The sequence below is a fragment of the Myotis davidii genome, unplaced genomic scaffold (assembly GCF_000327345.1).
Source record: "Myotis davidii unplaced genomic scaffold, ASM32734v1 scaffold425, whole genome shotgun sequence".
NCBI lineage: Eukaryota > Metazoa > Chordata > Mammalia > Chiroptera > Vespertilionidae > Myotis > Myotis davidii.
The window spans coordinates 4,919,419-4,933,588 of NW_006296413.1; the positions used below are offsets into that span (position 1 = coordinate 4,919,419).

Below are 14,170 nucleotides of genomic sequence, written 5' to 3' on the forward strand. Positions count from 1 at the left end.
TTTTACCACAATTGGGGGGGAAAGGATTAAAGCACAAGGCCATGAGAAAATTTCAGACTACCATAACAGGAATGTTCTATAGAACACTGACCAGTACTCTTTAGAACGAGTCCTGAAAGACACAGAAAGATTAAGAAATTTCACAGATTTGAGGAGACTACACAGACATGACAACTAAATGCAATGCGGGATTCTGGGCTGGATCTGGAACAGGAAAAGCACACCAGTGGAAAAACTGGTGAAATCTAAATGAGCTCTGTACTTTGGTTAATAGCATTGTACCACGATTATGGTGAGATGTTAACATAGAGGGAAACTGGGTGAAGAATGTACAGGAATTCTTTGGACTATTTTTGCAACTCTTCTAAGTTTAAAATTATCTCAAAATTTAAAAAATAGAATTTAACAGCTAAAAGAAACTCAGCAGGCCAATGCCATGTACTCAAAGGAAGAAAGGAGCCAAGTCTGGCCAAAGTCCCTTGGGCCACAGAACCAGCTTCCTCGGCGAACCCAGACAGCACGCCAAGGCAGCGCGTGGCGGCCTGAGAGCCAGTCGGGACTAAGTAGCGGCTGGGAATTGCAAAATGAGTTTTTATGAAATTACCAAGAAATTGACCAACCAAAGCCAGAGAGAATTAACTCAAGTTCTGTCTACAACCAGGATTCTTACACTTTTTGGTTTCAGAAACCCTTTGTACTATAAGGATTGAGCCCCCCAAAAACTTTTGCTTATATAGACTGTATCCATTAATTAATATATTAGAAATTAATATGAGGAAAGATTTAAAATTACCCATTAATTTAAGAGAACGTTCATAAACCCATTACAGGTAAACCTGAATTTGTTTGTTTTTTTAATACAGGGAGCTTATTTTTTTTAAATATATTTTTATCTATTTCAGAGAGGAAAGAAGGAGAGAGAGAGAAACATGATGAGAGAGAATCGTTGATTTGCTGCCTCCTGCACACCCTCTACTGGGGAACGAGCCTGTAACCCAGTCATGTGCCCTTGACCAGAATCAAACCTGGGACCCTTCAGTCCACAGGCCAACACTCTATCCACTGAGCCAAACCAGCTAGGGCCTGAGTTACTTACTTTTAATGAAAAAACTATATTTTCCAAACCACAACTTCACACACACCAAAGGAAGTGCCTGAAGAACTGATCTTACAATGCAATCAAAAACACAATGCCAGACCAAAAATCTAAAAAACCAAATATTAACAAACAAAAACAAAGAGATAATAACGGAATATGATTTTTTTATGTTGTATGAAATGCCAAAGAAAAAAGAGGGAAAAAGTGGGAAAATTTGACAAAAAAAAGAGAGAAAAATTAAAAGTAGAAGAATAAAGAGAAAATAAGAAAAAGAAACAAGAATAAAGAAAAAAGAGAGTGGAGCCGGGTAGCTCAGCTGGTTATAGCATAGTCCCAATACACCAAGGTTGCAGGTACGATACCAGTCAGGGCACATACACAACCAATGAATGCATAAATAAGTGGAACAACAAACTGATGTTTCTCTCTCTCTCTCTCTCTCTCTCCCCTTCCTCCCCCCTCTATAAAAAGAAAAATCAGTAATTTTTTTGAGAGAGGGAAAAGAAACAAACCAACCACAGATAAAGCAACAAACTCCTTATGAGGCCAGTTATATGTACTAAAAGAGGGACATTAATTTGGGTCCGTGTCTCAGGCTTAAGCAGAGATTATATGGGGGCTGGTAATTATAAACTAGAGCTCGTTACGAAGCCATCACAAGTAACCAACCCAAGAGGGACTATCAACTCGGGTTTTGTACAACAGAGGAATCTCACTTTTTGGTCTCAAAATAACCTATAACCAAATAACCTATTCCTAATGAAGAAACTATTATTTAAAAGAAAATAAGCCTGAGACTGTTTGGCTCAGTGGATAGAGTGTCAGCCTGCGGACTGAAGGGTGCCGGGTTCAAATCTGATCCAGGACACGTGCCCGGGCTGCAGGCTCGATCTCCAGTGAGGGGCGTGCAGAAGGCAGCCAATCAATGATTCTCTCTCATCATTGATGTTTTTCTCTCTCCCTCTCCCTTCCTCTCTGGAATCAATAAAAATATATTTTAAAAAATAAAATGAAATTCATGACAGGAGTTGCATTGTTTTACTTTCTTGTAGATCTCTTTAATGTCTGGATTAATGAAAGAGAACCAACTTCTCACATCTGCTTCTGCATTCAATGTGTTTCAAAATGTTGTTTTGGTTCAAAGATATGAAGAATATCTCACTTCACACAGACCTGTAGTTGGAAAATGGAGCTTAACAGCCATTCAGATACTGCAGATTTTCTTTTTTGATATTACACCAAAACTCACCAAGTGGTCTTTTTTGTTTGTTTTATCCTCACCCGACAATATGTTTATTGATTTCAGAGAGAAAGAAAGGGAGAGAGAAACAATGATAGGTCGCCTCCTGTAGGCGCCCCACCTAGAAATTGAACCTGAAACCTAGGTATGAGCCCGGACCATGATTTGAACCCCCAAACTTTTTGGTATACAAGATGACGCTTTGACCAAGCCAGCCAGCCAGCCTGGGCAGCAAGTGGTACTTTTTAAAGACTAGTTGTAATGTACAATCTGAAATTTTATCAGTGAACCTTTTGTGTACTTTTACATTAAATCCACTGGTCATCTTGCACTCTGAATGGCTCTTTTATCCACTGGCAATTTGGAAAATATTCCTTCGTTGACTCATGCAGAATTTCCAAATATTGGCATTTCATACAACATCAAAAGATCATATTCCATTAATTTTACCACGGATTTCACTTAAAAAGTCTTTGACAAATACAAATTTTCCAAAATTCTGATTTTCACTTGAAAACTTGAATTGTATCACTGGCAATGGTGACAGGCTCACTTTGTTCAATTTCAAGAAAATGCATTTCATGAAATACTCAAGTCTGAATAACTATAGTTGTCCATCAGTTGTTCTTTCAAGTAAAAATGATGACCCACGCAGCTGGTTGAGTTCCAACACACAAGTACACTTGCTCAAGCCAGTCATTGTACGACGGTGCACAGCAGCAGTGCTCCGAGGAGACTGCGTTTCTCACTCAGAATATTAAAGAAACCTTTGCTAGAGGATTGAGATGTCATCAAAATTAATAATGTTTAGTGCTTTATCCAGGACATTAAGTGAAAATGGCTTTAAAAAAAAAACAAAAACCACAAGTGTGTAGCAGGAACAAAGTCCATGACTCCGACCGCCAGGAGTTTGGTGTCACTGCCTGGGCACGTTATGTGCCAGCAGTCTTCTCTGCCATGGCCGCTGCGCCCACAGAGCAAATGAAAATGAAGTTGTTCTGGGAGAAACAATCAGAGTCAAAAAAATTATTCAGCCCTGGGCATATTTATCGCCACTGTGTCTGCTGCTGGTCATTCGTATAAAAGTGTTTTCTGGCCCTGACCAGTTTGGCTCAGTGGATAGAGCATCAGCCTGCGGACTGAAGGGTCCCAGGTTCAGTTCCAGTCAAGGGCATGTACCTTGGTTGCAGGCACATCCCCAGTAGGGAGTGTGCAGGAGGCAGCTGATCGATGTTTCTAGCTCTCTATCCCTCTCTGTAAAAAAACCAATATATATATCTATATATCTATATCTATATCTATGTATATATATATAGTGTTTTTTGAAGTGTAGTTGATGCTGATACAAGGTAAGCCATGTCTATAAAGGTGCTCATTTGTAAGATAAAAGTTAAATTCTGTAAACAAAATATTAACTCAATCTTCATGTTTGCAGCTAAATCTTTAATTTGAGCAGTCACAGTCACAGATGAAATGGCACTGCCCTGAATTTTGCTAACTTTTCATCCAGTAGGCACACAGGAATGTCAGCTGTTCAAGTCTTCATTGGTCTCTTAGCTACTGGGTGCAGTATCCCAGCCAAAGCAATGTGAGAACCTATCCTAAGAGGCTTCAGTGACTTTTTCATTTCTAGGTTGAAAAGCTGGAACAAGTTTTGGCTTTGAAAGAACTCATGGTGTGTACAGTTAAAATATTCAATTCCTTTTTCTCTAAACTCTGACTGATGGGTCTTGAACTGGCACTATAATACTACACAAAAAAGTGCTGCTGCGTAAGGCACAATAAGGTACATCAGTATCTATAAAGCTGAGAAGAAAACTTTTACTGTTTTAATTATTATTTTGCATTTCTTAGTTTTGCCCCGTCTCTTTGGAGTCATTCCTCCCTTTCACTTGTTTATACGTCCGTTTTAGTAAATAGACATTGCAGCTATGTGTTGAGAAAGCAAGTCTTCTAATCTCCCTTTTTTTTTAAAGGAGTGAATTTTTTTTAATATATATTTTATTGATTTTTCACAGAGCGTAAGGGAGAGGGACAGAGAGCTAGAAACATCAATGAGAGAGAAACATCGATCAGCTGCCTCCTGCACACTCCCCATTGGGGATGTGCCCGCAACCAAGGTACATGCCCTTGACCGGAATCGAACCTGGGACCCCTGAGTCTGCAGGCTGACGCTCTATCCATTGAGCCAAACCCGTTAGGGCTAATCTCCCTTTTTTAAGCCAACCATCCATCCTTAAATATAAGAGAAATATTATAAACTTTCTTCTAGAATTAAGTGCTAAAGTAAGTTAAAAATAAAATTTTAAAAAATTAAAAGTTTCCCCAAAAGTGAGTTGTACTTACTTCTGTTGTGTTTTCTCAAAGATGCTGGGAAAATACAGGGATTTCAAAATAATGATTTATTGAACAACTAGAGACCCAATGCACGAAATTCGTACAAGAGTGGGCCTTCCGCCCTAACTGGTTTGGCTCAGGCATCTTGGTTGCAAGCATATCCCCAGTAAGGGGTGTGCAGGAGGCAGCTGATGGATGTTTCTCTCTCATCGATGTTTCTAACTCTCTATCCCTCTCTCCTCCTCTCTGTAAAAAATCAATAAAATATATTTTTTTAAAAAAAGAGTGGGCCTTCCTTCCCCTGGTCACCGGCACAGGCTCCCCTCCAGCCACCGGCAGGCACCAGGGACCCAGGCTTCCCTCACAGCCCTGGCTTTATCCGGAAGGACAGGAGAATGGAAGGACGCCCGGAAGGATGTCTAGCCTAATTAGCATATTACACTTCTATTATTATAGATAATGAGATTTACAGAGATTATAGCAGACACTAGTAAAGAAAGTAAGAGCATGGAAATACTGAGAACAAACAGATCATCACTGAAAACTTCCATATTTATACCTTAAGGCATTACCTTAAAAATTCTAGAAAACAAGAATACAGAAACACATGTTTCATTAGGCAAGAGTGATGATGTCAACGCACATCATTCCGCCTCTGGAAACTCCACTGTACACTGGTGAGTGAGGAAGAGTGAAGCAAATTGCCAAGACTGCATTGTAATAATGAAAATAAATTGTTTAAATTAATCCTCACCTGAAGATATTTTTTCCAATAATTTTTAGGAGAGTGGAAGGGAGAAGGGGGAGGGAGAGAGAGATGTGAGAGAGACACATAAATTTGCCTCCCACACACACCCTGACTGGGGCCAGGGATCGAACCTGCCACCCAGGTACCTGCCCGCACCTTCACCGGGAATCGAATCTGTGACCCTTAGGTCCGCAGGCAGATGCTCTAACCACTGAGCAACAGGAATGTCAGTTGTTCAAGACTTCACTGGTCTCTTAGCTCTTAGCCGAGGCTGTGCTACCAAAATTAATAAGCGCTTCCTCAGATTTCTCCCAAGACAGGGTCTAGATTGTGGCATTCCTAATAGGCCAGAGGAAGCAGCTTAGACCCCGTCACCAGGGAAACTGGGATGCCGTCTCTAATAAGTTGTCAGGTTGCCAAGCCTGGCTTTACTGAGGTAGGTGGCTCCAGAGACATAAAAAGAAAATGTTTCTAAAGCAGTGAATCCTTAACTTTTCAGAAATCAGAGGAATAGGAGAGTGAAAGGACTGGGTGGTGCTGGGATTCCATACATCAAGGAGATCTCAGACTATCAAAATTCCTCTCCTGAGCCATGCCACAAGAGAGGCACAGAAACAGGTGAGGCAGAGTGGGACGTGGAGATGAAAACTGAGACGGACGGTGATAATGAAGGAACGGAGTTCAAAGAAACCAAACAGGAAAAAGAAAAAAAAGGGAAGTGAGACAAGTCAGCAAAGGGTCAAAAGGAAGAGGAAAATACAGCGAAAGAAATACTCCCTGATGAGCTCTGAGGCGACACTGTTGCCTTCCTCCCTGGCCACAGCTGCAACGTGAAAAAACGAAGCAACTTACTTGCTGTTCTGACAAGGCATTCAGGCCCTAGAAGAGCAAGATATGAAGATAAACAAGGAACTGAGACCCAGACCTCAGCCCAGATTCAAAGTCCACAAATTCACAGGAACAGCTGAGAAATGGCTGTGACCTTCCAGGCATCACAAAGGGGAGGCTTCCTACTCACATAGGGGGAGCCAACAGAGGTACAAGAACCTGCCTCTGAAGGCCCCTCTGCTAATGAAAAAGGAACCTAAAATCATTAGCTGCTAAGGTCCCACATGGTCTTCGGGAGAAACAGGGTAAATACTGGCCCTGAAGAAGGACCATGACGAGAGGAATCCCTGCGCTTGGTGGCACTTCCTCTAACACGCAGAAAAGCCGTGCTCCGGTGACTTTGGATTTGGCTTTCCAGCCCCTGATGAGGCTGCACATTCACCACCACCACCAGTCACAGCACAGAAACATGGCAGACAGATGGTAGTGGGGTTTTTCCTTTAATCAATAAAATGGCCTAATATTGATACTTGAAAATAAATGAACTTTAAAAAAAGTGCTCTTAAAAGAACATAAAAAAAGGAACATAAACCTTTCCAATAGCATTCGATTTCTTTTAGATAGCTGATTGGTAATAATAATAATAATAATAATAATAAAAAAAACTAAAAACAAACAGAAATACTATAAAAAGCACCTTTGGGACCCCAATGGCTAGAAGAGGCCAAATTCTTTTTTTTTTTCCTTTTTTATTATTTCTCTCTTTTCTTTTTTTCTATCCCTCTGGCTATAACCTTGGGGCCAGAAGGGTATATAAAAAGTCATCTTAGGCCAAATTCTTTCAATCAATTGCAGAGAAATTCCAAGGGACCAGACCTAAAGTTGTGTGGTACTCAGAGAAAATCTACTGAGTTGCTCATTTAAACAGTGATGATGATTACATCCTGCCAAGATCTATTCTAAGTGCTTCATACTCATTAACTCTGTTAATAGCCACAACAACTACACCTAAAAGATAGGTACTATTATTATTCCTTTTTTGCAGAGAAGCAAGCAGGCCTAGAGCAATTAGGTAAGCCCAAGGTCACAGTAGGGGCTAACCCAAGATTCCAATACAGGGAATCAAGCTGCAGAGCCTGCTCTAACCACAACAAAACCACTCACTGAAGTCTCAACGTGCTGGGACCTCCTTTCAACTCTGCCATAAGCTCAACTCAACCAGAAGCTAAGCACGGAGAGGGCCCACCGTGACTGGAGAACCAGTAATTCAAACTCTTGTGGGCAAAAACAAAGCAACAAGCACCAGTGCTGCCAACACTACCTGCGCAAACAGTGGAAGGAAGGTGGGGCAGTGACAGGGGAGGGGAAGCCAGCCCACCCCCGAGTCTGAAGAAGATGGTGGGAAAGGGGGCCACCCTCCAAACAGGATTATCAGCAACCCAAACCCACACCTCAGCAAAAGGCTGCGTGGGGGAAGCGATGAGCAGATCATCGCAGAGGCGACAGGAGCAGCCTGCCCTCCGGGGCCAGGGCACAGCTGGCGCTGTTTGCAGGTGCCTCACTCATTCATTCCCAAGCTTTCAGACTCGGCGGCTTCTGCTTCGTGAGAGATGGAAAACCTGCCGCGTTAGCAGCCCTGACGGCCACAGGAGCCTCGGAACCCTGCTCGGCCCTTTTCCTTCTGCTGTTCACGAAGTGCCAACATGTGACTGGTGGCTCCCACCTCCCCACAGGTACCTTCCCAACTGTTCCCCTCCGCTGAGGGGCCTGCTGCCAACGACCAAAAGCGGTCTCTCCCTTGTCCTCCCCCGCAGGCCTGGACAGGCAGTCCGCTGCACTGAGGCAAGAGGTCTGGGGTCTCATTGGATTGAGCAGCCAGATCTCGACCGCCAGGAGTTAGGAATCCACACTTCCTTCCAGATCAACAAATGGGGAGCCGATCACAGAGCCAGTCCCTCCCTCCTGGCCAGGCTGAGGGCCCTTTGCCAAGCTGTGAATTGTCAAGGGGCCCACGAAAAGGAGCTGTACCTTCGAGCTGAGCTTCCCGTGACAACACTGCCTGGAGGTGGATGGGTGCAGAGAAAGCCCGCTCACATGGAGCCCCAACTCAGAGAGCGCTCAGCGTTAGGGGAGAGGGTGTTCACAGGCATCGTCCCAGCTCACGCCTCAATGAGCAGAGCCCCAGAGGAGACAGACCTGCGTATTGCCAACTTCCCAAAGAACACAGAGGAAAATAGGCCGAGGCTGCCCCAAACCAGCCTGACTGGTTCCACAGCAAAGCCTCTGGTCTGCTCTGCCTTCCTATGTGAAAAAGAAAAAGATGGCTTGGAGCCAGCCATTGAACACACTCACCCCTCCTCATCGCCTCGCCCCACCCCCACTGTCCCACAGGATCCATCTAGCCACCAATATCCGTGTCCATTTCACCCTCTCTCTCGCCTACCAAACCTTGTGATTACATAGCTTTTAAGTCTAAAATTAATTATTTGATTCAGAAAAAGAAATACATGGAACAGGGGGAAATGAGTACCAACCCAAAGATGGACATCTGAGGAAAGAATTCCCTACAAGGACCAAGAAACTTCAAACACTATAGACAAAAACAGATGATTCAGGTGAAGCGATCTAACCTATTTATCCCCCAAAAGGAGGAGCAGGTCTAGTGGGCAAGAGAAGGATCTGGGACCCCTCCTCCTCTGAGAGAGCTGGAAACCAAGCCAGATCCTCTCTGGGTGGTGGCTCAGAATCAGATGTGCCTCCCAAAGTCTAAGAGACAGCAATCACACCGAGTGGTGGGCAGTGAGTGACACTGCTCCGCGCCGGCGCTCCCTGGGTTGACGCGGGGACAGGGGCCTCTTCCCAGGCCAGAAGTGGGAACGAGTGGTTTCCTCCCCCACAAGGATTGTAAAGGCTGACTTCCCTTTGCTGAGACAGAGGGAAAATGCACAGATAACACTTCAGTGACTCACTCGTGTTTGATGAAGGCTGGGAGAAAGGCTGGAGAATCCAAGCTTCAAGTGCAAAATGTACAAATGCTGGAAGCTCCCACCGAGGGAAGCTCAGCCGCCTAACTGGTTTGTCATTTTGCTGAACTTCCGCGCAAGGAGGAAGGGCCATGTTTAAACTCCACCCACCCTGTCCACATCCCTCTCAATTTATATTTTGACAGGAAAGTGACAAACCGGGCAGCACCACCACAGCTAACAGAAAATGAAACCCTTTCCACAGCTCCTCTCAACGCAGAGGACTGGTGCCACCGTCGACAGCTGAACGGGGCAGAGCGCGGAGGGACTGCCTCGCAGGCGGTCTCGGGGAAGGAAGGACAGCCACCCTCCTGGCCCCTTCCATTTGCTGAGGTTACTGCATCCCAGTCTGCTAATGGGCTTCAAAGAGCCGCGAGGGGGAGTCCATTTAGTAGAGACACAATCATGAGGCCAAAGGTGGCGCCCAGCCCCCATCCTGCTTGTAGATAATGGGCCACAAAGTCTGAAGCGTGGCCGCACTCTAGGCATAAAATATTCATTCCGGACGACTAATATATATATGTAGAAGTCATGGAAGCTCCTCGGGGGCAGAAACGCCAGCCAGGTGGCTAAGTGCTCAATGAGAGAGTTCACGAAGGCGTGGGTTGGTCCTGGTCAAATGCCTACTGAGCATCAGGCTGTTCGGTCCACAGGGAAAGCGTCTGGTCTGAGCAGCTTTTGATTCTCAAGAGATCTAACCAGGCAAATCTCTCCGGCAAACAGACTCTCAGCCTCTTCCTACTTCAGAGGCATCAACTCTACTTAAGGCATTCACCCTGAAAAAAATCATGGGCCCAATCTTTGGTCGCCATTGGAAAGATTCGGTGTCCCTCTGCAAACCTGATTTTAAGCAGGCCAAGGTGCAAAGACTGCTTAGCTACTTGCCCAAATCCACAGGTCACAGAGAAATTATGAGAACTTACTAGTAGTTACCTTTATGAACTCCAGGGGCTCCAAAGCCCTTGCTCTAAGCACACCTGATTTCTAGGGCCAACCAGAAATGAGAATCTATGGTCTGCCATTCACCCACATCCCTGACTCAAAAGCAGCACACTAAGGAGCCCCTGGCCAGTTAGAGAGCAGAGGTCACAGCCAGCGCCCGAGTGCAGTGCTGCACAACTCGCAGGGCACGCTGTGAAACGAGGTCTAACTGGGCTCGCTACGAGATGACACTGGAACCAATTGCTCACTGTGACGTTCTGCCAGAACCGAGCCTGGGATCCAAGCGATGTGTGTGTCTGAAGTGGCTCCGTCGGTCTTTTCGGGATCCTACGTTAGATTTGCTTTCTTCACCCAGACCTCCCAACTCCTCTTCCCAGAACTGGGAGAATGAACAGTGTCACTCCTTCCCCAGAAGAGTGACAGTGTCACCCTCCCTTGCCCCTGCAGCAGAAGTGGGGGAGGGGTCAGTGGAAGGCTCCTCAGGCCAGAGGGGGAGCAGGCCTGGAGCCATGCAGCCCTTCCACAGGTGGAACAGAAAGCTCTGGGCGGCCGCAGGTGAACTGTGGAAGTTGGACCCCTCTCCACACCGGCTATTGCTGCTGCTGCTGGCTGGGAAGACAGTCATCTTGCTGATTGCTTTCACCACTGCCAAGCCTTCAGGCCAGAGGAGCCATTTGGAAAAGCGAACAGAAAGCTCAGCTCACAGACTAAGAATCCCCAAACTACCAGCCCCGGTCACAACCCTCCTGCCAAAGGAAGAAGAGTCTGTGGCTGTGAAAAAGCACATCCGAGATCAGGTGTGACAACAACCATGCGAAGGACAGGGCTTGGCTTTCTTTTATCTCCTACTTTCACTATTAGAAGCAGCGCTGACAGCACACAGGCAATCTTCCGACAACTCAAGGTTTGTTTTTCTGCTTTCACATCTTCTGTGTGTGTGTGTGTGTGTGTGTATTTATGTGTGTTTAAGTCAGATGTGATGGCCGTGCTCCTGGAAACATCAGCCACATGGTTTAAAGACGGGGAGAGGGAGAGCAAGAGACTGGAACTGGAGGACAACCAGTGGAGTCTGTTTACCTATTTCCTGGTGAAGCCAGTTTAAATCATTAAAATCTAAATAAGGTGACAAAGGACCTTTGGGGGGAAGAAATCAGCCCAACCAAATGCCTTGCTCTTTGCTTTCTGTCTCGTAGCACTCGGCTTATCGCAGCGCCCGCGCTCCCACGGCTACTTCAGCTGGAACTGCACCAGGACCAGAGGGCTTCCCTGCTCTCCCGCGTGGCACGAATTCCTCTAAAGGAGCCCAGTGCTTCCAACACCTCCGGTCTTGTGACCAAAGGAGCGGCCACATGTCTTCTTTCTTGTTTAAAAAAATACAGGTACCTGCCTGTGACAGGTGTAGCCAAGGTTTTCCAAAGTCTGTGCTTTTAATTGGATGAGACTTAATCTCGAGTTAATATAAGACTGGCTACCATGAGAAGCCATGAAGAGGTTCGGGAGAACCTAAGGCCATAAAGAATAGGAACGGACGAGTGACTGGTAACGTGGAACAGAATGACAATGTGCAGCCACTGCTCTGGACAGGTTATCAAAGAGCAGCTCACATTCCCAAACAGTGCACTGACTGCTGCTATCATAAAATCAACGGGAGTTCCTACTATGCGCTCAGCATGTACGGAGAAGAATTAACACACACATCACGAGAAAAAGACCATGGCAAGGATACATTTACAGTTTGTAAACAGCACAAAGAAACCACATTGAGGCAGCAGGTACTCCATGGTGCAGGACACAATGCCCCCCACAGCCTCCCTGGGAGCAGGCACTCCATGCCACTCCCCAAATGCCTGAGGGTGCCAGTCAGGCACTTGGCCTCCTCCTACCAGCTCCTAATCAACAGCCTGGGAAAGTTCTCCGGTTAAGCAGGGTGTACCTGCTACACCAAAGACTGAGATAGGAAAAGGATGGAAGAGGCAACTCCAAGAGGGCCTAGAAAAAGTGGTTCCCGCCGGAGAGAAAGAACAGGCCAGCGACAGACTGACAAGCAGACCACACTCCCGCTTCCAAAGACGTCCGTCCCCTGCAGACCCAGCTGCCACACCAGCGATGAAATGGAAATCATCCACCCCTCTCTCCACCTCAGTCATAAAAGGGTCAACCACTGCGCAGGAAAACAGTCCAGACCGCTTCCTGAGTGCCTGGCTGCCCAGGTGACCGGGAGTGAGGGGGTAACAAGAGAAAAATATAGGAAGGATGAAAAGAGGGAATATTTTTTGGAGAAAGATGTTAACATGCAAGAAAATATAGCAAGGGTGCCAATGGGCTAAAGGGAAAGAAGGGAACAAGAGGAAAACATAAAGAATGGAAATGAGGCAAAAGGATGCAGAAAGCACTGCGGCCCCAGGGGACAAGGGCTCCTTTTTCAAGTCGAGTTTTTTTGAAAGTCCTGTAAAAAGAAGGTGTGACAGGTAGGGGACACTCCACAGAGCAGTCAGCAAGGGACACTAGAGATGGTGAAAGAGAGGGGAGGGGTGGGAAGCGGACGCTCTCAGCTTGCAGGTGAGATGACACAGAAAAGCTAAGGCCTGGGTGAGAAACCACAGGGTGATTGTCAGGACGCCGGGGAGAGAGGAGCTCAAGAAACTCCCGTGCAAAATGCCTGCAGGGGAAGCCACAGTGACTAGTCAATAGGAAGGGAGAGGACAGGGGCGTATGTGGGAAAAGAAATATGTGCAGGCGGGAGACTAATATGGAGATGAAAGGCAATCCTGATTTAGAGGCACCGTAAGGAAGAGGGGGTGAGAGCAGAGACACGGGGAGGCACCAAGCAAGGAGAAAGACACCATGAAAAGTGACAGATCCAGGAGGGAAGCGACGGGCAGGCATCACGGTCTGTGTTGCAGCGTGAGAGGGAAAGGCCAGGGCAGTGATGAAGCCGGGCGGGGAAAAGAGCTGAGCAACAGGTGTGCTCCCGGCGTGGGCTGCAATAGCAGCATCTTTCCCCGGCCAGCGAGAGGCCAGGAAGGCCGGCAAAGCCCTCGCAGTGAGAAACGGGGGGCCTGGCGATTGAAAAGCCAAACCCCCGGGGGAAGAGAGCATGAGGGATCCAAAGACTGAAGGGAGCGAGGACTGGAACCCCAAAGACAACCTGTGGGAAAAGTATGCGCATGACAGCTGTAGGGGAAACGCGGAAGCAACACATGCCAGCGCGAGGCAGGCTCGGGGAGCTGCTGGAGAAAAGAAGGGAAAGTGATGAGCAAAGAGTAGGCGAACGATTTGGAAAGGTGATGAGGGTGGAGCTGGTGGGTTGCAAGCAAGAGGGAGAGCACGATTTGGAGCAGGAAGAAGCAGGGTAAAAAAAAACAAAAAACGAAACAAAACAAAACTGGGGAACTGGACGGGGGAAAGGGGCTGAGAACACATTCCGGGGCAAGGACCCTGAGGGGGAAAACCGGGGGCTGGGGGGACCGGCGCGGGCGGAGGGGAAACCAGGCTAGAGAAGCAGAGGAAGAGGTGGACCACGACCTGGATGGAGCAAATCGCGGGGTGCTACCCGCTGAGCAGAGGGTGGCTGCTGCAAGCGTGGGTGGAGGAAGACCAGAAGGGCCCCTGAGAAAAAAGGGAAGAGAAGAGGAAGCTGGGGAAAAAAAAGGTGGGTCCCAGGACAGGACTCGGAGGGGGATGTGCGGGGCCGAAAGACAGATGACAGGGCAGCTGGAGCTTGCAGGCTGGCAGCCGGGGCACGAGGAGAGCAGAGGAGAGAGAAGGCTCTGCAAGGTGCAGGGGCCCAGCCGAGAATGCCGGCAGCCCTCGGAGCTCCTTACCTGCTCCGTGTCCCTCTCGTTCAGCGTGGGTAGGGGGGTCCGGGCGCTGGACATGGCGCCGGTATCTCAGGGGAGGGAACCGAGAAGCTTGAAGGGAGGGAAGGGAAGGCGCGGAGCCCGGCCGGGCGG

At 47.1% G+C, this 14,170-nt stretch overlaps 1 protein-coding gene across 9 annotated transcripts in view; it reads right to left on the reverse strand.

Moving 5' to 3' along the window:
• Window positions 1–14,170, reverse strand: part of MARK2 (MAP/microtubule affinity-regulating kinase 2) — a 55,456-nt gene extending 41,286 nt beyond the window's left edge. For all 9 annotated transcript variants that reach the window (XM_006771640.2, XM_006771644.2, XM_006771643.2 and 6 more), the window contains exon 1: window positions 14,042–14,170. In XM_006771640.2, the coding sequence (XP_006771703.1) occupies window positions 14,042–14,095 (54 nt within the window). In that variant the 5' untranslated portion in view covers window positions 14,096–14,170. The remainder of the gene's footprint in view (window positions 1–14,041) is intronic.